This window comes from Maylandia zebra, linkage group LG17 (genome assembly GCF_041146795.1).
Source record: "Maylandia zebra isolate NMK-2024a linkage group LG17, Mzebra_GT3a, whole genome shotgun sequence".
In the NCBI taxonomy this organism is placed as follows: Eukaryota; Metazoa; Chordata; class Actinopteri; order Cichliformes; family Cichlidae; genus Maylandia; species Maylandia zebra.
Window position 1 is genome coordinate 38,720,571 of NC_135183.1, and position 24,231 is coordinate 38,744,801.

General features: G+C 44.4%; 1 protein-coding gene across 1 annotated transcript; it reads left to right on the forward strand.

Moving 5' to 3' along the window:
- Positions 1-7,578: 7,578 nt before the first annotated feature.
- On the forward strand, positions 7,579-22,538 carry acsbg2 (acyl-CoA synthetase bubblegum family member 2). Its single transcript, XM_004553814.4, has 15 exons — positions 7,579-7,898; positions 11,535-11,664; positions 11,859-11,980; positions 13,130-13,398; positions 14,681-14,769; positions 17,817-17,937; positions 18,119-18,199; positions 18,287-18,436; positions 18,585-18,761; positions 19,178-19,359; positions 19,565-19,807; positions 19,893-20,110; positions 20,255-20,394; positions 20,597-20,843; positions 21,151-22,538. The coding sequence occupies exons 1-15, from the start codon at positions 7,892-7,894 to the stop codon at positions 21,267-21,269; spliced, it is 2,295 nt and encodes a 764-aa protein (XP_004553871.1). The 5' UTR covers positions 7,579-7,891; the 3' UTR covers positions 21,270-22,538.
- The last annotated feature ends 1,693 nt before the right edge of the window (positions 22,539-24,231 follow it).

Here is a 24,231-nt window from a genome sequence, read left to right on the forward strand (position 1 = left end):
GGAGAGGGGGGCACAAAGAAATACTTTTCTTTCTTATTCTCATTTAAAATGTATCGTTTTTATTAAATAATTATCTGAATTTTACAACCAAAGTTTTTACCTGATGTACAATGTATAGAAATCATACATATACCAACAAGACTGTACATCACTGTCACAACAGCGTCTGTTTTCATTCAAAGGCTTTATGGCTTTAATACCTGGGGGGCCGGTCTCTAGTCAAAATGCCCGGGCAGATGTTTTGTCCCAGTCCAGCCCTGGGCACGACACACAGTGAGTTAATCTGAGAAGGTGCATTAAAAAATAAATGGCCGGGCCAGCGGTGCACATCGCAGATTAGCTCACATACACACATTAGTTGTGCCGCTTCTTAATGACGGCATCTTAGCTAACAACCCCAACTACCAGACTCAACTTGTAATTTGCTAAAAATCACTTCGCCTACCGGTGAGAGGGACGTTGCTAGCTGGCAGTTTTTTCAAGCGATGTTGAAATTTCCACATTCCAACACTTCAAATGCTTCAGCAGCTGTCGGCTCAGCGCAGCATCAGCACCGCTGAAATACACGGATACATCCGTAGACTCGAGACAGAATTCACAATGTGTTTTCAGGACTTTCAGGCGTTTGGACCAATGTTTTCTTTTCTGATCAAACCAGAAGCTTTAATGAGCAGCTGGTTGTCTCACATTAACTGGCTGAGTTAATGCCAGTTAATGCGACATCGAAACGCAGCTGATTGAACTGAACAGCTCGACTCTGTGGGGTCAAAGTTTGCAGAACTACGAGCGCAGCTGGACTCCACAGCTGTGCGTGTTCATGGAGCTGCATGTTCACCTGCTGGACGTCACTACCTGACAAGTTTACCTGTCTTCAGAACATTGCAGAGGCCTTATTGACAGTATTTGGCTCTACATATCTGTGTGAGCAGGTTTTCTCTCACATGAGTCCTGAGGCAGCCTCTGAATGCTGGACACTCGGAGACCTGTGTCTCTGAGTGGGAGACCAGAGATCACAGTAACATGTGTGTCTCTGTATTAACAAACATGCCATGTTGGCCCAGTTTATTTTTCTTATCATTGTTGTGAGGAGGCCATAAATAGCATTGGCATTTTCTGTTGTTCAGTTCATTTGCTGTTATGGATAAAAAGTCTTTTTTTGTTTCAAAATAGCTGATAACTATTTGCTGACAGCTGCCAACATCTGCAAACAAATATGATTCTATAAAGTGGTTCTATGTAGTGTGTAACTGTTGATATACAGCCTTATTACATTTATTGCTAATGCAATCATATGGCACACTGACCTCTGAGGAAACTTTAGATGCACTCATCATCAGAAAGGTTGCCGACCCCTGAAATAGACTGTGTTTGTGATTTGAAGGAGCTATACACTGTGTACGACAAATACCATAATCATGGCCTTATAAACCCGTTTAAATAGGCTGTTCCCTATAAGCACAAATCAAAATCAGAACTGAACTTTCTGATATTGCACCTTACCGTTTCAAACAACTCTATATTTTAGCACTAAGTTGCAAATTGTTACATTTAAAAAATTGGTTAGTCACCCTTTTTCTACTTTTATTTATTTCTGCTGCACATAAACAGATCTTTGCATTTGTTTCTGCACTTGTACACATTTGATTCTGTTATACACATGAATTTACAGACCCTTTATTAGGTACACCTGTAATCAGACAATGATATGTTAGCAACTCAATTAATTTAGGTATGTACAAACAATCAGTACAAACCTGCTGAAGTTCAACAACAACTTCTGGATGGTAGTGTCAGAATAAACAACATGAAACCATGGATCCATACTGGCTTATATCAGTGGTAATAGAGTGGGGGATATGTTCTTGGCACACCTTGGACCCCAGCTGAGCATGATTTAAATGTCACAACCTTTCTGACCACAGTGTACACATCTTCCGATGGCGGCTTCCAGCAGGGTAACATTTAATGTAATCTGAAACTGGTGTCTTGAAGAGGAAACTGAGTTCACTGTGTTCAGATGATCTCCACAGTCACCAGATCTCAATCCAATAGAGGGTCTTTGAAATGTGTTAGAGTGGGAGATTCACATCATGGATGTGCAGCCAACATGTCTGCAGCAGCTGTGTGATGCTATCATGTCAAACATGAGATTTGGGGCCAAAAACTATGAGAAATGTTTCCAGGACCTTGTTGAATGTATCCCATGGAGAATTAAGGAAAAAAAGGCATCCACTCAGTGCTAGTAAGGTGTCCCTAATAAAGTGTCCAGTGATGTATAAAATATCTGTATACTGAAAATAAAAATGTCATTTTTTTCTCCTTGCAGCAGTGCAGTCACAGTCACTTCCATGCACTTTGCCATTTGCGGCACATGATGGCAGCATATGTCTATATTGTGATACGGCGCGGGCAGACATTTTAGCACATATTGAAGAACAGAGCACAAATGTGTTACTGAGAAACTGTGTAGAGTTTAAATGTTAGTATTTGAATTAATCTTCACTCAGCATCAGTCATGTACAAAACACTCTGATGTCACCATGAGGCCTTTGGTGGAGTTGGACCTGATTCAGTGGGACAGAAGTGGACTGGATGTCTGAGTATTAAAGTATAGTTTTATTTATTATTATTATTTTATGAGCTAAAATTATGCTATGACTTGAAAATGGAAGGAATGATTGATATTTAAATGAATTTATTTTAATTAAACTTTTTAAATTAAACACTGGAACAAAAAACTTTTAAGTGTTCTTGTTTTTCTAGACATTTTTTCTTTCCTTTTTTTATTTTGTTATTTGCAGTTGCTCCACTTCCAGCTGCACAGGAAAAGTTTGGTCCTCTTCCTACAGATTCCTAATGAAAACAAGGCTTATATTTAACCAGTCCAGTTAACCCTCCTGGCTCCAGCTTTTTTCTAGTCAACTGAAAGGTTATATTTAAACACCAGCTTCAGGTCTTACTATTTTAATATCGCCCACTGCATGTTCCACAAGCCTTTTCTGTGCACGTAGTAAAAAAGACTCCTGTAAAAATGAACTAAGTGATTATATGACAAAAACAGACACCAGGAGCTCCTTTAGGCCCTCGGTCTGGGGTCTGCAGATCTAAGTAGTTTTTCTAGATGAGGGGGGAGGCAACTCCAGGCCTCGAGTGCCGGTGTCCTGCAGGTTTTAGATCGCACCCTGGGTTAACACACCTGAATCAAATGATTAGTTCATTACCAGGCCTCTGGAGAACTTCAAGAAATGCTGAGGAGTCATTTAGCCCTTTAAATCAGCTGTGATGGATCATGGACACATCTAAAACCTCCAGGACACCAGCACTCGAGGCCTAGAGTTGCCTACCCCTGTTCTAGCGGATCCCACTGCTTGAATAGGATTCCCGTCTCTTTCCGTGTAAATAACACATCCAGCTGTCTGCATGATGTCAAAGAAAATATGAGTCATTCAGCCAGAGGCATATTGAACCCCAATGAAAAGGACAAAAACATGTATCTAAATGGAAGCAGCGGTGTGGTGAACAACCACAATCTTTGCTATGGAATTGTAAAGACAGATGGATCCACTGTGTGTAAGGATACACCTCTGACATGCTCACCAGCTGGTGTCAAAATACCTGAAACTTCAACCTTCTTTCATTGCCCTAGGATCCACCTAAGTGGGTCAGCCCTCTGCAGACCCATCCAGGTGTGGACGGGGCCCAGAATGGGCATGGCGTCTGGTCATAGCCTCATACACAACAACTTTATACTCTTATACCCTTCTATCATGGCCACCATTGAGCTTTTTAGTCACTCTGTAGCTCTTCTGCAGGATCAGCACTCCCCACCTTAATCACTGTCTCCCATGAGTTTGCTGGGGGTTGTCCTTCACTGGTTTTTGATGGGCTCTCACCTCTGCAAACCACAAGACCTGTTCTTTTTGAGATGCTCTGATTGAGCTGTCTATGCATCACCAGTTACCTTGTTGTTTCCTTGTATGTTTTTCCTGTTACCAGCACATCAGTTTGACTGATGTACAGTGGCACATACAAGAAATCCCAGTTCTGCTTTCTTACGCACATTGTGGAGATTTTTTGGATTTTTGGCAATGCCTCCACAGACCGCAATGATCTCACGCTAAACAACGATAAACATTCAGCTACAGGCATAAGCTGGGTAAATACATACAGGGAGGAACGCTATAAGTTAATCTATAATGGTATAATCCAAATGTAATAATGTAAATGTGTACATACGTAAGATACCTAAATATGTTAAAAATATGCATGAATGTACAACCGCACTGCCAAAGAAATCGCAGCACTGTGTAAAATGTGACGTGCTGTTGTAATAGATGCAGAATGTGGTTTAGCATTGTCTTGCTGAAATATGCAACGCCTTCCCTGAGAAAGACATTGTCAGGATGTATGGTAACATATAAAACCTGTAGTACTGAAGCTGAACTTCCTGATATGCGAGCTGCAGATTCCAGAGTCACTAACGGCTGATCGAGACTTTTGTTGTGAATCTGTAAAGCTTGTGGAGACACTTACTTATGTGGCTGACACTGACACCAGCATTAATGGTTGTGTGTGTTATATGGTAATTACCTCATGGTCGTGTCCTGGTGTTCCACAGTACTGATTGGCAGATGAAGGGCTGATCTAAGGGCAAAAAATAAAGATGTTGTTTACACCTCAAATATTTCTGGAGCTGCAACCGTTTTATATGTAGTGGCAGCCATGACCGAAACAAATCAAATTCTGCAATTTTCTTTTCTTCTAAATCTTTGCTGTTGATCATTTATTGATCAAGGGACACAAATTGATTCTTCAAGCTACATTCATATAGTTTTATCAGTGTTCCTCCAAGAATTCAGGGACATTTGTGAATCCTTATATTGATGCTATGCTCATTATTCAATAATTGTTATTGTCTGACTGATAAACTCACAACTGGGGCAAAAAGCAGCTGGAAGTGGAGACGAGAAATCAACAGTATACTGAACAGGCCAATCAGAGTAGCAGTGGGCTGTCACATGATGTGTAGTTACTTTGCTATCTTTGCGCACATCAGGTTACAATATAAATTATGTTGTAGGGTTTCAGAGAGGTTTGCATTACGATGCACCTGTAAATTCTTCTACTATACACCCCCAGCAGAGACACTGGCTTTTGAACTGAGCGCTGACAACAAGAGGAGTTCCTCTCCTCTTTAGTCAGAAGGATGAAGTCTCACCACAGAGCAGTTTTTCTGTTCATTTTAAATGAGCTTTGGTCCAGATAAGTTGGCAGCAGATAGGATTTCTGGATCATGTTCACATGTGGCTTCTTCTTTAAATGACAGTCTTAAGCTGCATTAATGAGCTTAAGATGGCAGATGTTTCTTCTTAGTAACACTTGCTTTTCCAGGCTTTTGTTGCCCCAGTCCCAACTTTTTTTTTTTTTAAATTGTTGCAGCCTTCAAACTCAAACTGAGCTATTTTTTCTCCATGAAATAGGAAAATAGTTTCTGTTCTATTGTGAATAAAATATGGATCTATGAAATTTGGAAATTTGTGTTATTTCATTCTGTTTTTATTCACATTTCCCAGCATCCCAACTTTTCTGGAATTAAATCTTTATATCACAAAGTTGTATTATAAGCATAAAAACAGACAATACTCACCACAAATGGGTGTTGCACAAGAAAATGATTTTCTCGAGGGCACTGCCTTCTTACTTAAATGTAAAATTATTTTCAAAATACACTTATATTCAAGTATAATATTGAGGTAGACATCCATTCAATCAGTATATTAGTATTAAAAATGGGCAATTTATCCTTCATATTACACTAGTCCAAAAAACATATTCTGCTTTTTACTACCGTACCCTTAAACATTAACAGTTTACAAAGAAAACTAGTGGAAATATGTAGCCTATTAAAGGTGGCACATTTAAATATATTGAACCAAATAGTACTGTGTAAAGTAAGAATTCAACTAATTTCATATTAAAATGCTTTGACATTTACAGCACGTTACAGACATCAAAGGGAAATCTATTGCACGTAACAAAAACTTCTGACAGAAACTGAGAGTCGGTGCGCTGTGCTGCTGTCTGAGAGTAGGATGAGAGAGAAAGGAAGAGATGATGCCTCTGACCGGCCGTACCCTCGGCGTGGGTTGCATAAGCACTAATGCATTCTGCAGCTCTAGAGCATGTGCGCATGGTTGTACTGGATGAGCCGGTCCCTGCGTGTCATCTGATGCTGTGGTGTGGTGCTCGTCTCTCCCGACGATTGGCTGATACTGATCTTTCCATAGACCAATAATGAGGGCGCATCTTCAGAGTCATTTTAAGATTCATCTTAAAAAAAGAGAGAAGTAAGGCTCATGAAGATAATCATGTGTTAACATACGCCATGCATATCCAGGCGCATTTTATAATTTGCAAAAAAATTAAAATTTCTGAATAAAAAATATCATTAAATATTGAAAATAGGTGGCATTAATTTCTTGTGAGGTTAAATGCGCAAGTGAAGGTTTAATCCTGTGTGTGTGTTTTCGTGTAATTAGTCCGTGGAGGACATTTCTGTACTTTCCTCTTTCTGTCCTTGAACTGCCTCACCTCTCGAATGATGCAGGCGGGACTTCAGTGGAAATTTGCCTTAAGGAAATTCTTTCATTCATCAGTGACACCAATGGACATGAGTGAATAGTCATGAAACAACACGTCCGGCATATTTTTGTGTGTGAACCGGATTAATAGCAGCTCACTGACATTCACACTGAGCTACGGATGGATGTGTACTGTAAATTCAGCTGTGACTCCACACCCTCATTAACCTCGGGGGAAACATGCAGTTCACGAGAGGTCGTGGACTCGTTCCCCATTACAGCTTTGTTTACATATTTTACACAAGTTCAGTGTGTGTCAACAGCGTTTATCTGCATCCCTCCCATCCCTTTGTTTTTAATGCAATTAGGTTGTGACTCATAAAACCATTAATACAGGACTGGTCTGTCAAGCTTAAGGTCGGAGCTCTGTAGTTTACCAGGTCACCTTTTTACTGCAAAGTCCTCATTTCTAAACTAAGTAGAGCAGTGAACTGGAGCCGGAGTGAGGATTTTTTAAAAATCCAGTTGAATTGCAGTGGAATACAAATAGAAAAGTATGAAAGTAAAATGTAGCAGTTGTCAATTTGTCAAACAAAAAGAAAAAAACCTGATTTTCAGCTTCTTCTTTTGTAGGTGGACATTTGTTATGTTATATTTACATGTCATAAATTGGCGTCGTTGGTAAACTTTAATGAAGACGAAAAGGAGCATGTGCAGTAGTTATAATAATGTAGGTTGCAGGATGTGGTGCATTTGAAGTGCGCGTTTCTGTCAGTGGAAAGTTATGAAGCTAAAGCCAAGAACAGGCTCAGCCGCGCTAGCTGTCAGGGCTCTGCAGTTTGTCCGATAGTAACCCCCCGCCCCCCTCGAGCCGGCATATCTGCGACGTGTACGCTCGAGGGTGGAGGAGGGAGGGGCAGATGAGCTCGTGCGCTCACTGCAACTTCCGCCCCCTCTGTGTCCATGTGCCCTGCGTAGCCTTGTATGGAAACCAGGTCCTGTGGTGTGAGCAGTTTGAACCAATCAGAATGGCGGTGCTGTGAGGGGGGCGGTGCGACCGGAGGAAACCGACAGGCCCCACCCTGGGTGGATTTCTTTTTTTTCAGGGTGGGTGGGACCCACGGAGCCGGTTGTGTGTTTGAAAATGAATGATCTGGTGCTTGAGTAGACAGTGGCCGGTTGGTGCGTGTTTAACGGCAAACTGAAGCCACGGCGTTAACGGAAAACACGAAGAAAAAGCGGAAGATTAAAGAAAAATCTAGTCACGAAGAAACAGACAACCAAACCGGAATAAGAATCAGCTTCCAGCAATGCAGTGTGAGTATTTGAGCCCTGTGTGGAGCTTTTCTGGTTTTGTTTTAAGCTGGGTTTCACGGCGACACATCAGGTTTGGCCAGAGACCGGTTGGTCACGATTTTTCCGTTAATAAAACCACCTGCGTGTGTGCGTGTTGCATTTACAGGCCTTAGATTGGACTCTGAATTATGATGTTTCGCCTTCAGATCTACAATTTCCTGGTTTATAATTTGAGTTTTTTTATGTCTGGGTTCAGTGAAGCTTGCTTTAGACGTTAATAGGATAATACATGATAATAAATGTGTTACAGAAAAAAAGGTCTTAAATTTACGGCTTGGGTGTGTCTAGACAACCTGCTCAGACCTGGTCTCTTCCTAAAAGGGTGTAACCCACCCAGCAGATCCATCTGTATTTCTCCCTGTAATTTGGTTCACGTTTAAAATAGCCATTAACAAAAGTCTGCTTAGCATGCAAATAGATTAAGTTGGAAAAAATGTGCCCAGTGTACCGTGGGGTTTCTGAGGATGACGCCCAGTGCGCGCTGCGTGGAAGCAGCTGGATGGAAGCAGGAGGAGAACATTCACTGATTTTTGGGAATTCACTGTATCTGACTTTCGTTCAGAGCAGCAGCACTGTGGCTTTAGGTGAAGTGAGGTGGCTGTTACTCTGGACAAACAGAAATGGAGCTCGAGTGAAGAAAAATTAAAATTTAGAGGGGGGGGGGGGGGACTTTTGGTCTGTACAGTTTAAAAGGGGATTAACCCAAGTGAAGTTTGCAAGCATGGTGGTATTGTTTCGGGGAGAGTCCCTCATTTGGTTTTGGGGCAGACACTTTTTTGTTCAAGGAATAGGGGGGGAGGGGGGGGGGTTGCTGCTGTTCCCTTTCTGAATGAAACAGCTGTTGCTATGCAGTACAATTCCCCCCCCCCGAGTGGATGCAGCATTTTGCACAACTGTGCTGAATCCGTCAGATGATTCATCCTTGGCACTGGCTGTGCTGTCTTATGACAAGGAAACTTCATGAAAACAAAAGCATGCAGAATGGCTGTGCTTCATCAAGAGGAGCATCAGAGAGTCAGCAGAAAATGATGGTGCAGCTACTCTGATCATTGATTGGTTGGGTCTTTGGTTGTGACTTCTCAAACAGGTGCATTTGAATACGTCACCTCGGGCTATGGAAAGCTAAACTGTGGCACAGTCGTTTTATTAGCTGAGTGATTAAAAAATGTGCTCGGCAGCTCTGTAGAGCTGAAAGAACAAGTCCAGACCTTTTCTACTCAGTTAACGCCCTTTTTACTGCAAACAAATAAAAAAATAATGCAAGCATTTTCTTTGATATCTTACCCAAAATACTTCAACATGTAGACAGGAGTAGCTGGGGAATCCATCCACTGTTGTTCTGATTGGTAGACCGCCTGCTCTACTTCCTGGGCCACAGCTGCTCTGATAGTGTTGGGTACTGAATCTGTTTTAGATGGGAGTTTTTCACATCCTGAAAACAAGGTGAAAGCCATCCATGTTGCTGCTGTGGTGACAGAGGCCAAACCTGCTAAACATGTACAGGTCTCCATCACACACACTGAGTATTAGAAACATTGTTGTAAAGGAAGTAAAGCCATGGCTCAATCAGTCATTGATTGACGGGTTAATCTATATCAGGTAAGAGAATCAGAGGTTTCCGGCTTGTTTCTAAAGGATATGGGTTTGTGATTTTGGTGATTGAGAGATAATTAAATGGGAAATCCACATATTTCTCATGGGTGATTATCAGAAAACCACAGAAGAAAAATTATTGATTGGAAAAACTGAAAGTTTATCACAGCAGCCGGGGAAATGTATTCTTAGCCTGCTCATGGATCAATAACCTTGTTGACCACCGATGGATGTTTTCAAGGTGTTTTTGCTGCCAGATGAACAGCAGGGGGGGATTCATACCAGGCCTGTGTGACAGGCACGCATCTCAGGGGTTTTTAATGTGATGAAAGCTCACTGGGTTTCTAAAGGCTATATTCAGCCTTCACATGTCCGTTTGCAGACTGGTAGGGTTGATGAGCGATTGAACCTCGAGATCAGCGTCACGCTCAGAATCCTCCCCATCACGTCACAAGAACGCAGCAGTGACTGAAATAAGAGGAGGGGAGGTGATTTTGAATATCTGCCCCCTGTCAGTCCCAGGTCTGCCTGCTTGCCTCCACCTTCAGCCACCCACAACTGCAACAGAGGAATCTGCAGCTGCACCGGAGGCGATGCGTCCACAGAGAGACCTTTAAACATCCTGATCAAATCCAAATCAAGCCCATGTTGCTCCTCAGGGACATGTTTTTGGCCAAATGTGATGAATTCTTCCAGTTTAGATGCAATTCATACATGAAATAATCCAGCTGACCTGTGTTTTATTCCACTATGGAAAGTTTAGGTTGGGAATATGTTTCAAATGTGTCACAAAAATTATTTTTGGCTCTCTGGAGCTTGTTTGTTTCTGTTTTTTTTTCCCCCCCCATGGGCCCCAAAAGGTGAGAAATGATGTGCTGCTGCTAGAGCAGATAGATGAAGCTGCTGGTATGTGTTTTCAGCCCTCTTACATAAACAGATCAGTCCTGTGATTTACCAAAGAGGAAAGGGAGAGGAGGGGGTGTCCAGCTCGGCAACAGCAGTGGTTTGAATGATAGAGAGGTCTGACGTGGTTCCTGTGATGAACGAAATGGTGGGAAAGGCAGGAAAAGGGGAAGGGGGTGGTACGGTCGGCTTGGCATGTAAATCACAAGATCATTGAGAGAAGAGGGAACATGTCCCCAGGTGGGACACGCTCTAATGTCCCAGTTGGGACACGCTCTAATGTCCCAGTTGGGGTTTCCACTTTCTTTCTGTTGTATCTTTCAAAATTATTTCACAATCATCACCAGTTTCCTTTGTTTTTCCCGTTTCTCTTCCACTCGACACCAGGAGGGTGGAGCAGTGTAAATATTCTTTATTGAGGTGTTTTGTTGACCAAGCGCAGCAGTCACAGTCAATTATTAGTAGAAAGACAGCGTTATCTGTAACGTGTGTTTGCTAGCCAGGCTCCATATGTTGCGTTATCATCCAGGCTTTTAACAGCTCATGAAGTCGGATCCAATCGAGCCGTTTCTTCTCGCTGTGCGATTGAGTGCGTCACAGGTCGCTCTCTGCACGTCCTGAGCAGAGATCGGCTTTTTTATGGTCGCAATGATCTCGGTGAGATTTCTAAGCAGCTGCATTTTATCTGATCATGAGACAGAAGTCGGGCAGGTTCGTGACACTTTGCAAGAACACTACAACTGCAAGGGTTAGAGTTAGGGTTACATGACCTAGTGCCCTACAGGACGCACGACTTCTGTGAGTACCGCCCACTGCTGGCTGTCACACGTTGGTGTCAGCTGAGCTGTGCGCTAATTAGACAAGGAAAGCCAGATGTTTCAGTATTTGCTCCTTTGGATCTTATTTCTTTGTCAGTTATGATTCTTTATAGTCTAAGATCTAAATAGCAAACTACTTAAATTATTTAGTTATTACAGCACAAATCCCCCAAATGCTCCACTCCTGGGATCCAGCTGGGGGGAGGGGTCTTTCTCTTGGAGCCTCTCAGTCATGTGTGTAACTGTTTCCTTGTTGTGACACCCTGACCATCCTCTGTTTCAGTAACTTTGTGCGAGTCCACCAGCATGTCAGGGGTGACGGAGCCTCCCAGAGAAGTCGGTTTCCTGGAGTCGCCCTGTGTTACAGTGGACAGCGCGGCCTCCCTCGATGACGGCATCGTGGACACAGCAAAGTACGTCAACACAAGTTACACGCCCCTAAAATAAGCCCCTCTTTGTTTGAACTGCCTACAGAGAGGTAGTGACGGTGTTTACACCAACAACAGTTGGGATGAGGGCATGATCTTTGCTCTCAGGATTCCCACCCTCTTCCACCTGCTGACCCACACGTAACTGTGTGTTTTTTTTTTCCTTCCTTTTTCTTTAGTGAGTCTTCAGAGGAAGAGTCCGCAGGGGAAAGGGAAGAGGAGACCGGCGCCCATGACGCAGCCACCAGCAGCACCAAGACTACAGAGGTCCCCGCGGAGCAGAGCTCAAACACACCAGCAGGTGAGTGCAGAGGGAGCGTGTTTACACTTTCTCGGGCGCTCCCGAGCATCCGGCGTTCACCAGGGCGGCGCTGGAAGAATTGCGATAAGCAGCATGCAGACGTACAATTAGACGACATCAGTTTCATTTTTAGGCTCAAGCATCCGTACAGATAGGTCGTGACCTCGGGTTTTATCCCATCTCTGTGCTCGCTGTAAATGCTGATGTTATCTTTTTTTTCTCCTTCCTGAGGAAGCAGAGCAAACAGACGTGAATGAACTCTGCGTTCTTCGGCAGAGCGAGCTCCACTTCCCTTTTCCTGCCTTTAAACGGTGACATTCTTTCCCGCCTCAGTGAGTGAGGAAAAACCCCGGCACACGCGTTGCTCCGCGATCTGTTTATAACCACGAAAGGGGAACTTTGCACTGTGACCCAAAGTTAATTGACATTCGTTATCATTCGTTTATAATGATTCTTAAAGAGGAACTCTTAACATGTAATAATAACTGCTGGTGGCTTTTTCATGATAGAGTATTTACAGCCCTGCTCTAAATGAATCGTAAATAGTCATAAACCCTCCGTGTGACGCTGTTCTGCTGCATATTCAAACATCCTGCTGGCAGTTTGTCTCTGAGTGTGAGAGCAGAACATGGAGGCGGGGCTTCCCTGCAGAAACGATTACAAATCGATTGGTTTTGTTGTCAGAGTTTTGGTGCAAGTCCTCGGCCCCCTACGATAAGTGATAATCGGAGATTGTTGGCAAACAGACGGTTTTATTTAAAGATTATCTGATCATAATTTTAACCAGGAAGTCCATCGGTACACTCGCATGGCGTGCTGGAAGTTGTATTTATATTTTATTATTTATAAAGCTTTTAAAATGATACCACTTTTTGTTTTTAAAGACTGTCATTTCTAGCCAACCTGAAGCGATTGCTAACTCTTGGCTGTCACTGTGACTCATGCCAGCTCTGTTACCATTGGCTGACACTAGTTTTGAACCCGTGTGACTTTGCAGATTTATCGTAGGCCTGCAGCTGGATGGTATCGCCATTAACACCTTAAATAAAGGGTGTTTGTCGCAGTTTTCAAGGACGGCAGATGCGTACAGATCTATTGCCGAGGCCCGCCTTCGATCGATTCTCTGACTGTTATTTGCACATCTTCCAGTGAGCGCCCAGCGCCCAGACTCCCTGTCGGTGCCGGCAGCAGAACCCCGTCTGTGGACGACGCAGCGCGATGGAGAGGTGAAGCTGAGGATGGAGGAGTCCGGTCTGGCCGCTGAACCCGCTTTGACGGTCAACCAGATGTTCGTCTCGACCGTGGAGCGCTACGGCGAATATACGGCTCTGTGCTGGAAGGAGGGCGACCAGCAGAAAAGCCTGAAATACAAAGATTACTACCAGACCTGCCGCACCGCTGCCAAGAGCTTCCTGAAGGTAGTTTTTCTTTTATTCTTTGGGTAACGCTGCAAAAGTTTCCATCTACGGTTGATTCGTTACTTTAAGGACATAAAATTAAGCTGAGTTCAGTTTTTGAGCAAGAATACCAAATGCTCAGAAACGGTGGCTCGTCTGTCAGACAGTGAAAGAGAATTTTGGCTGCTGTTGTCACCACAGCAGACGGCTCCGCAGATTTGATTTGGCTGACTTTTAAACGCCAAATGCACTTCCTGTTCAGCCAGAAGAAGAAAGGTAAAGATGGCTATGGCCTTCCTGACCCGTGTGCTGCCTCACACAGGCAGCAACATAATATAACCAGCAGTAACGAAGAGCTGGCGGGCACAGCTGTGCGCTACACGTGAGAGAATAACTGCAGACACTCTCTGGATCTGATTATCCCAACATTTCCTGGACGAAATCTTAGTGATGGCTCATAAAAAACGGATAAAAAGCAGATAAATCAATAAGAAGAAGAAGAATTACTGCTTTCAGCTCTGACACACAGTGTGGTGCCAAAACCTTTCTTTGCCCCCTCACCCCGAGCAGCTGGGCTTCCTCAGCATCAACACATTTCTGTTTCCAACAACAGTCCTCGAGTTCTTCGAGCCGTTTTAACGTCCGTTCGTCTTCGTGCCGAGTCTGTCTAGACAGCACGTGTCGCCGCACCAAAGGGTTGAAATGTCAGGCCAGACGGCGAGGTCTCAGCAGGACAGAGCGTGTCATTGTTTCACGTGAAACTCTGCAAAGTTAGACAGCAGGCTGACTCATTTCTACTGACACACACACAAACTCGGACGTTTCTCTCTGCGTCTCACACACACAAACCAACCTCGAATCCAACTCTTAGACCTGAACTTCGCCCTCGCTCACGATAAATAAAGCTCAGATAGTTTTTGTTTTGTGCTTCCCTAACACAGTCAGCTACACCTGATTATTATCTTTCAACAATGAATGAACGACTTGATGAATGCTGGCTGCAGCTGAATGTAATGCACAGCTAACCTCAGGTCCCACCTGCATCAGCTGGAAGACCTGACGGCTCAAACTGTCTCTGTGTTTCGTGAAAAGAACATCAGGCTAAATCTGGTGCATGTATTTGTCTGCACTCTAGTTTGTAACAAGCAGACCCTTCTGAGCTTTATCCTGTCAAATACAAAATATCCCGAAGTAATAACAAAAGGTAAATATTAAACAAGGGATTTGTAACAACAATCGCAACGATGGAAGTGAGACTTGTGCCAGATCTGCTGTGACTCTAAGTGCGCTCTGGCTTTTACAGCTCGGACTGGAGCGTTACCACGGCGTTGGGATCTTGGGCTTCAACTCCGTTGAGTGGTTCGTCGCAGACATCGGAGCCATTTTGGCGGGGTGAGTTTCATCGTCAGCCCTGAATATTTCCTTTACATGACCCTAATCCTCCTGCTCTCTGTATCTGTGGATATCTTATTACATGCTGATGTTTACGTGTGGCAGCGCGTTTGCTGGTGTGTCCTATGTGCCAGAGCAATACCGTCTTTTTGATGGATGGTTGAAACTATGCGTGTTCACTGGGGTGCTGCACTCAACTTCGATTCACTTTACAAGAGCTTGTGCTCATACATGCGATGATTCGATTCCTCTTCTGAACTGATCCGCTGTGGATCCAATTAGGGCTGGGCCATATCATCCCGTTCACGGTAATACCGGTGTAATGTGGGGCAACGACAAGAAAATGAAATATCACGATAAAATATGGGTAAAACGCGCATGCGCAGTGCCTTTGTTTTCATACGCACATGGTGAAAAAGGCGATGCAGAATGAGAAGAGCGAAAGTGGATCGTTGAATGAAACAGATGAGCCAGAACTGGTTTGTAAAAATGCTGCAGCTTCACTGGTGTGGAACTGGTTTAGCTTTCGTCCGTCAGATACACAACAAAGCACTATTTTTGGTAGCGCATGCTAGCGGGCCGTCGTTATTACCGTGTTGTTTGGAAAATACGGCGCACTTAAAATCAATCCTTTGATTTGTCTGAATGTCAACAGAGCCCCTTATAATCCCGTGTGCCTTATGTATGAACTCTGGTTGTGTTTACTGACCTCGGAACGATTTTATGTACACGGCGCTCGAAAATCTGTTAAATGTTTCAGTACGACTTTGCTGAGCTACGAAGCCGCACCGCTTGATGGATTGTCGGAGCGTTACAGCTGTCGTCCGCAGGGATGATCTGATATCCTCGTGTCGGCGTTGCTCCCACATCGTCATAATAAATGTTGTTCCAGGGTCAACATTGCAAGTGACCAATGTCTTTGTGTCTTTGAAAAATACCGCCTTCAAAAAATCTACTTCACTTGCGAGAAGAGAAACCGCTTCTGTCCGCCCATCCGGGAACTTGAATTCTTTGCATTTCAGGATACTTTTCTTTAATAAACGGTAAGCATTATACATATCGCCCTTACAGAGGCGGTTTCTCTTCTCGCAAGTGAAGTAGATTTTTTGAAGGCGTTTGCTTTTTTCGAGGTCGCGGATGACGTCAGGAGAAGGTGATTGGTCACTTGCAATGTTGAACCTGGAACAGCATTATTTATGATGACGAGGGAGGAGCCTGGCGGAGTGATACGTACTGTGCTTCAACATAATGTTACCGTATTGTGTGTGTATAACCTCTTTTTAAGTGTTGTGGATGTTATACATGGTTATGCTGAGGATATGTCGACCAGTTTCCACTGGAAATGCCTTTTGGTTAAACTGTCAGCGAGGATTTTGCATTTGCACTGTTACATTTTTATATTTATTTTAATGCACATAAAAAACAGCTGCTTGTTTAAGTGAAAATACATAGATGTTTTTTTTCACTAATAAAGTTGTGGAGTTGTAAAGTATTTTGTCTAGTGTCAATTATATCGTCAGTTATATCGTTATCGCAAATTTTGAAATCTATATCGCGATAACTATTTTTGGTCATATCGCCCTGCTCTAGATCCAATCAGTGCATTTTCCTGATAATGCTAATGTGCTTTTTAAGGCTTATTTATCCATCTGTGTTGTGTTTGTACTCTGTGTCTGTGCACTGATCACATAACAGCAATCACAAGCTTCTCAGCTTTGCTGCATAAGTATTCACTATGAATGAACCCATGCTTGTTATCCAACACGCTAAAAAGAGTGCAAGAAATTCCAAGAAACTGAGACCCTTGAGCCAAAGTAAGAGTCTAAAGGCACTGATTGGCTGAGGCCAGATGTACCCCGGCTCAGCTGCTGACATCACCAAACATCTGTTATGCTGAACCGGGTCTTTTCACGCCGATTCTGGTGACATTTTCATGTTTGCTTTGATTCTTAAAAGTCTTAAATCTGTTTATAGAGAAGCTCATTCTTTCCACGCACTCTGATACCGATACTGTGCATGCTTAAACGCCGCTCCCTGCGTAATGATCACAACAAAAAGGTCAGCTGGAATGTCAACAAACCGGTCGTGATGAATGCAATCAGGTCATGTTTGGAAACTTCAGTTTAAGGCTCAGATTTCCACACCGAAGCAAAACATTTGAATCGCATCCTGCATCATATCTCACTGTCTTTTAGAGCGGGAGCTAGGTATTCTAGTAAAACAGTGCTGTCATAGGTCAGGTGGGTTCTGTTGACCCATTTTCATCAGATTGTTAAGAAAAAGACAGACGGGGAGGACTGGTTCTCCTGTGGTAACATCGGGATGTCGTCAGGTGATCTGAATTTTCGGGCATCTGCAGCTCAGTCAGAGCAAACATTTAACATGTTGCTGCTTTGTTGAAATGCAGGGTTAAAGTGATTTGCTTTTCATTTGCATGTTGCATGTTCTCCACCCACTGTTGGGAGCAGCCCTGCGCTTCATTTTGATGAACATAGTTTCGTTTTTTACGTATGAAAAGTGCCACGAAAATAACTTCAGTCTGCCGCTGATTCAGGTCAGGTCAGTTTTATTTACAGCGACAGGCGTCCTGTAGATGTCAGTCAAGTCACACTTTCAGCAAATAACTGCGAGACTACTGAATGAATGTTTAATTGCATTCTGTGTGATAACAAATTGTCTTAAAAGTCTTAAATGTACCTTGGTGAAAGCTCTCACTTGATTGGCTGACTTATACCTTTGGTCAGCAGCTGCACAGATGCAACACAAACCTGATTCATGTGCTGATGCATTTCTGATACATTTCCACCAAGAGCGCTCAATTCATCCGTCGTATGACTTGAATGCAACTCGGCGCTTCTGATTCACCTGCAAGCTTTTGTTTCCATGGCGACTGGAAGTAAATGAACAATATCTATATTGACTTATCAAATGCATATCTGCAAATGGAAGGCCTCTTAATCAACATGACTGGATATTGATTCGATTGGAACAATATAGAGAAGTAAATGGCTCTATAGCTGACTGTGTGACGTGTCTCTGTCTCACAGTGGGTTTGCTGTGGGCATCTACACCACCAACTCTCCCGAGGCGTGCCAGTATGTAGCAGAAAACTCCAAGGCCAATATCATTGTGGTGGAGAACCACAAACAGCTGCAGAAGATCCTTCAGGTAAGATGAGAGTGAGTTACACGTGGATGTGGAGCAACACGCTGAACAGATTTCAGGCACAGCTGAACAAAAAAACATAATAATAATATGTGCGTTTATTAAACCAAGCTGTAAAAGTAGTAACTTATACTGAAGGAATCCCACGAGTGGATTTACTGATCGTCTTCACATCCGTCCACAGATCGAAGACCAGCTGCCACACTTGAAAGCCATCGTCCAGTACAAAGACGAACTAAAAGAGAAGAGACCAAACCTGTACACGGTAAGCGCACACTCCCGTGCATAAAAAGAAGCTGCTGAGCACAAGAGGCACGATCGAAGTGTTTTTATTTGTCTTTGCGTGCCACAGTGGGCCGAGTTCTTGGAGCTTGGACGCGACGAGCCCGACGCTCCCCTCGATGCCATCATCGCCAGCCAGAAGCCCAACCAGTGCTGCTCGCTCATTTACACCTCAGGGACCACGGGCCAGCCCAAAGGAGTCATGCTCAGCCACGACAACGTAAGCTCCACCCATCCTCACATCCTCAGGAGCTTTGTGAGGCAATGTGCCTCTAATCAGTTGATTAGTATTGATCTACTGTTACAGTAAAGATGTGAAACACTTGTGCGCCCACAACAATCACAGCACCTCATCTTTACTCTCTCAGCTAACCTGGACCGCTTACTCCACCGCCAAGCATGTGAGTCTCACCGCGGCCTCCCAGGCTCAGGAGGTGGTGGTCAGCTACCTGCCTCTGAGCCACATCGCGGCCCAGATGGTCGACATCTGGATCGCCATGAAGATCGGAGGGGTGACTTACTTCGCTCAGCCCGACGCCCTGAAGGTGCGACACACACCACAAACGGACAACACAAACACGCCGGCGCCCGAAATAAACGCTCATCAGCCCGTTTAATAGGTTCACCTGCACAGTACGGTCAATATAACAGGCCTGCTGTACGGTCATGGTTCTTTGTGGCTGCTATAGAACAAGAACCAAGTGTCTGATTACAAATACCCATCAGTAATTTAAATGATGTAAAATTAAGTAACCCCCCCTCCCCCGTTGATCACCCTCACATTTGCACTACAGCAATTTTAGCCTGTAACAGAAAAGTAGCATAGCGCCCCCCTCTGGTTCCTCACGTGGCTCTGTAGTCAGTCTTTTACACAAACGGCTTCTGTTTCTTTCACACTTCCTCTTTTTGTGTAAGTTGTGAAAATGTGTGATTTTTATTTGTATTTTCCTGTTTTTTACAGGGTTCGCTGGTAGACACTTTGAAGGAGGCGCGTCCGACGGCCTTCATGGGCGTCCCACGTGTCTGGGAGAAGATGCAGGAGAAGATGAAAGCTGTTGGAGCAAAGTCTTCCACCGTGCGAAGGAAAGTGGCTGCCTGGGCCAAAGACGTGGGTCTGCGGACCAATCTGAGCAAGCTCAACCAGTAAGTATATGTTTTTGTTTTTTTTTTAAGAAGGGGCTGAGTCGTTTCCTCAGAGGTGGGAGGTTCCTGTTTCAGTTTGCTGAAATGTTCTTGTGGAACATCACCGCAGATGCAGGATTGTTGTTGAAACAACTATTTATTTATTTCCATCAGCTGGGATAGCCTTCCACCTCACGCTGCGTTCTCTTTCACTCTTTCTCCCCAGGAATTCGGCACCAGGCAGCGCTCCGGTCAGCTATCACGTAGCCAAAAAGCTTGTGTTCAAAAAGGTGCGTAAGGCCCTGGGCCTGGACCGCTGCACCAAGTGCTACACAGGCGCCGCCCCCATCACCAAAGACACCCTGGAGTTCTTCCTCAGCCTCAACATTCCTCTTTGCGAACTGTACGGCATGAGCGAGAGCAGCGGCCCTCACACCATCTCCCGCCACGATGCCTTCAAGCTCACCAGGTACATTTTTCTCTTTGCATTGGTTTGACGGCTTGCAGGGAACGACTGATACTCGCTGGTGAGTTACACGACTGCTCTCTTGCAGCTGCGGTATCGAGCTCCCAGGGTGCAAAACAAAGCTGCACAACAAAGACGAGGAGGGAAACGGCGAGATCTGCTTCTGGGGACGCCACGTCTTTATGGGTTACCTCAATATGCCCGACAAGACAGAGGAGGCGCTGGACGCGGAGGGCTGGCTGCACTCGGGTGACCTGGGCAAGCAAGACGAGAACGGGTTCCTCTTCATCACCGGGCGGATTAAAGGTACTGCCTGAGCTAAATCGCACTCTGCTGGAACTGTACCAGATTTCTATTTATCTATTTAAATGAAGAGCATCAGTTCTGCTTTCAGTCTTATATCCTGTTACAGGCCGATTGCTTCAGGTTTGTTCTTCTCTTCGCTCACAGAGCTGATCATCACAGCCGGCGGCGAGAACATCCCTCCCGTCCCCATAGAGGATGCGGTGAAGGAGGCCGTGCCGCTGATTAGCAACGCCATGCTGGTCGGAGACAAGAGGAAGTTTCTGTCCATGCTGCTCACCATCAAGGTAAAGATTCAGACAGTGAGAACAGGGGAGGAGTGAGGGGGGTGTCAGAAGCTCACTGCATCAGTGCATCTGCTTTAACAGATAGTGAGGAAAGGAGCACTGACACCTGGTGGTCGCTTTGAGAAACTACACAGTTGGGATTTTCAGAATCGTGCTGTTTTGGTTACTGATATTTATTTGATTTTTTTCCCTCACCCTCCAGTGCCAAGTGAACCCAGACACGGGCGATCCACAGGACGAGCTGACGCCAGAAGCTGTGGAGTTGTGCAGGCAGCTGGGCAGCAAGGCCACGCGCGTCTCCGAGATCTCAGGCGGACGAGACCCTGCGGTCAACGCTGCCATCCAGGAGGGCATCAAAAGAGTCAACGAGAAGTCCACCTCCAACGCTCAGCGCATTCAGAAGTGGGTCGTCCTGGATCGAGACTTCTCTGTCGGCGGAGGAGAGCTGGGTGAGCGAATGCGCGGTTTATTTTATTAGACAACGGCTTTGAAACGACATTTAATAAGATGCACGATGATGATGTTTTCACATCCATTTGTAGTCACAGTTACTCACATTTGGGTATTTCCTGCCTTTTTGGAGCTAAAACACATGTGATATTGAGTACGGTAGCTCAAATAAGTGCGTTACAGAGAAACATAAGTTGCAGCAGGCCGGGAGGATGTATGTGGTGATGCGCTGGTACGGCTCAGGCTGCAGTCACTCTACACCTCGCAGGAGTTAAACAGCACGAATCCTCTTTGCTCTTCCCGCAGGCCCCACCATGAAGCTGAAGCGGCCGGTGGTGATGAAGATGTACAAGGAGCAGATCGATAACTGTTACAAGGACGTGGCGTCTCCAGCAACCCCCGACAACCCGCTGCCACCCAAATAGACCTGCTGGGACCATTTGCATCATTCAGTCCACTGCTGGGTTCCTCCTGTATTTACATTTTTTTTTTTTTTTTTTGTTTTACTGCCTTAAGTCACGCTCAGTCTGTCTCAGTTTACATTTATGATTGTTGTACAGAACAGAAGCCAAATGAGGTTAAATTGAGCTTATTTATTTGTATTTCTGGAAGGACCAGTGACGTGTGATCGATGAAGTAGCAGCAGCTTTACGTAAGGAGCTGCGACGCGAACCGGAATACTTGATAACAACAGGATGTTTTGGGGGTTTTTATGAATAATTTGTGTGTATTTATTTTCACTTTACCAAAGTTTCTGTTTACCAAATGAGCATCGGATGGAGTGAAATCCCACAATCACACGTTCACATGTGCTTGGTGTTTCTCTCGTCTTTGATTTCGCTCCTTTTTGTTGTTTTTTGTTTTCTAAATGTCAAAAATGTTCTGCTGTTGAATTTAAGCTATCGTTCTCAGTATGTCATGAAGCCATATCTGTTGCATTTTGGTGTCTGTCAGGTATTTTGATTTGTGACCTTTTTTTTTGTAATACTGTAAATATGTTTTACCTCCTCGTTTCTTTTTCCCAGCCATTCGGTCGCGTCAGGAATACGTTTATTTTGCACTCACATGGAGATGAAGTAAATTGTACATAAGTTATAGGACTGTATTGTCAGTTTATAGCAAATCTTATCAGCTGCTAGCGGCCTGTCGCCACAGCGACATTTTGAGATCGCCTACCATCGGCCTCGTCTGCGATGTGACACAAATTTGAAAGCAGCTCTTGCACTCCAAAGCAGGTCATCTTGTATATCTTGTAAGATTAGTATATAGCAGGCGTGTGTGGCGCACTCCCAGCAGAGCCAAACTGAGCCTTGTGGTTCATTTATGTTAAATTTTGGGGTTTGTGTGTTTTGTTTTAAGGATGAAAAACAAAGGGAGGAAATGACGGTGGTTCAGGGGGGTCGGGGTGAGTGAGGATGGGCTGATGGAACACCAAATGGCCTTTTTAGTTTAATCCGTTGCCTAAAAAGGTTAAAAGAATGCACTTGCATTGTGAGACTGAGCAAACGGTTCAGTGAGGGCTCACAACACCCCTGACAGAAACCTGGATCTGCCTGAACCTAACAGCTGTTTAGTCTTAAAGAAGTCTGGGTTGAAAGAACAGCAGCAGGAGAGTGAAGCAGGCCTGCTTGTAACGACGAAAATGTGAATGTGTGTCTGATCAGTTGTGGAATAAATTGGAACTCATTACGCTACTTTGTGAAACTTGTCCTTTGTTTTGTTTTTGTAAATGTAACGCGGAGGGATTTAAATGCACAGAGTAACAAATAACAGTCGGTGCAGACAGCGCACTGTGCAGACAGCAGGCGGGGCTCTGATGATGATGCAACCTCACAATCAGAACAGACTCAGGTGTAAAAAAAGAAAGGAGAGCCGACGGCCTCGTTAAATACGTGGCACATGTGAACCGTTTCTATGCTATTCGGTGTGCCGACAACCATAAATAGGCTGCTCGATAATATTTCCTCCACTTCTGTGAGATCGTCTCTCACATCTCGTATTTGTGGCCACAAAACCCACGAGCTTCTAATGCTAAGCGGAAACGCGGGGAGAGAAAAACCGACGTGCTGCAAGTTTCATTCTTGCAGTGGTAGCAGTTTGTCATAGATGCTATTACTAAAAATCAACCTGCAGCACAGGATGGTTCGCTTTTGCAGAGGCCGATCTCTTAGGTTTGGATTCTGTAGTTCGCAGACGTTCTGTTTCTTATTTCCTCTGATGCTTTTCGCATCATGAAGCTTCTGTCAGCAGGTGCACGCAGCCGAAGAGCCTTACCGCACTCGGCTCAGGAGGCTGCGTTGCCATGGTAAACAAAACTGAACGGCAGAGAATCTCCAAGGCGACAGCTGCGATATTCGTGCAACCACGGAGTTTATTCAGTTACTTCATAAGCAAGTGAGGGACTTTGTATAAGAACGGCTGTAATTCCTAAACATTTAATACAAAATTTATGAAAAAATAAAGCTGAAAGTCTGCGCTTCACGTTGACTTGTAAAAAGGAAAGAGTAAAAAAAAAAATTGACCCAACTCTGTTTCTTCCGTTTCACTGAAAATCCTGAACATTTATATTGTAAGTGAACTAGAACTGTGTCACCACGTGATCCAGCTCCATTATTTGTCTTATCTGACAATGTAAATGTACTGAACAGTAGTAATGAACACATGCACACATTCATATTTAGTTTCGCAGCTGTGACACTTTGCAGGATTGGCCACAGTAGTGCTGAATTATCACAAATAACAGGATTTTTACGCAAACTGTGCTCATGCGTCTCATCAGCTGGATAAAAGGGCGGAGGTTATCTGCACACAGTGTCTTTACCACGTGGTCACTGTTAGCTATCGTGGGTCCAAATTGAATTGTGATACTAAAACTTTTACAATATCACAAATATTCGATTCTTTTTTCTTCTAAAGGATAAAAATCACTGTTTTCCATTAACTTAACAAAACATTACATTTTTAAATCAGCACATAAAGCAGGGGCTGCACCAGAGACCTCACGGTTCTGCTCACAGCACAGACTGTTGTGTTGCCCGAACCATTAACATAGTCTCCGTTCACTGAACCGGCACGAACGACGTCAAGAGCGTGAAAGCGAAGCTGCTAAACGGCGTTCAGCCATCTTTATTTCATCTGCACCTGCGCTGTTCCTGCTGCGACAGGCCAAAAGGTCCACGCAGCCTCCCGGGTTATTGATCGGCCTCCGCCAATAACTGTCCCTCCCTACAGCCGCATTTCCTCAATAGATGGTCAATGCATCACGAGCATTATGAGCCGGCCTGCTGCTTGTCCTTTTAACCCTGCGGCCCGCGATGACCGTCACGTGAACTTTACTCGAACCCTTGCAGCGGGTCACGCAGCGGTCAAGGATCGGACACACGGGGA

Coding starts and splice junctions, on each gene's coding strand:
- acsbg2 (XM_004553814.4), top strand. Junction 20,395..20,596: donor CCATGCTGCTCACCATCAAG/GTAAAGATTCAG, acceptor CTCACCCTCCAG/TGCCAAGTGAACCCAGACAC. Junction 20,844..21,150: donor TGTCGGCGGAGGAGAGCTGG/GTGAGCGAATGC, acceptor CTCTTCCCGCAG/GCCCCACCATGAAGCTGAAG.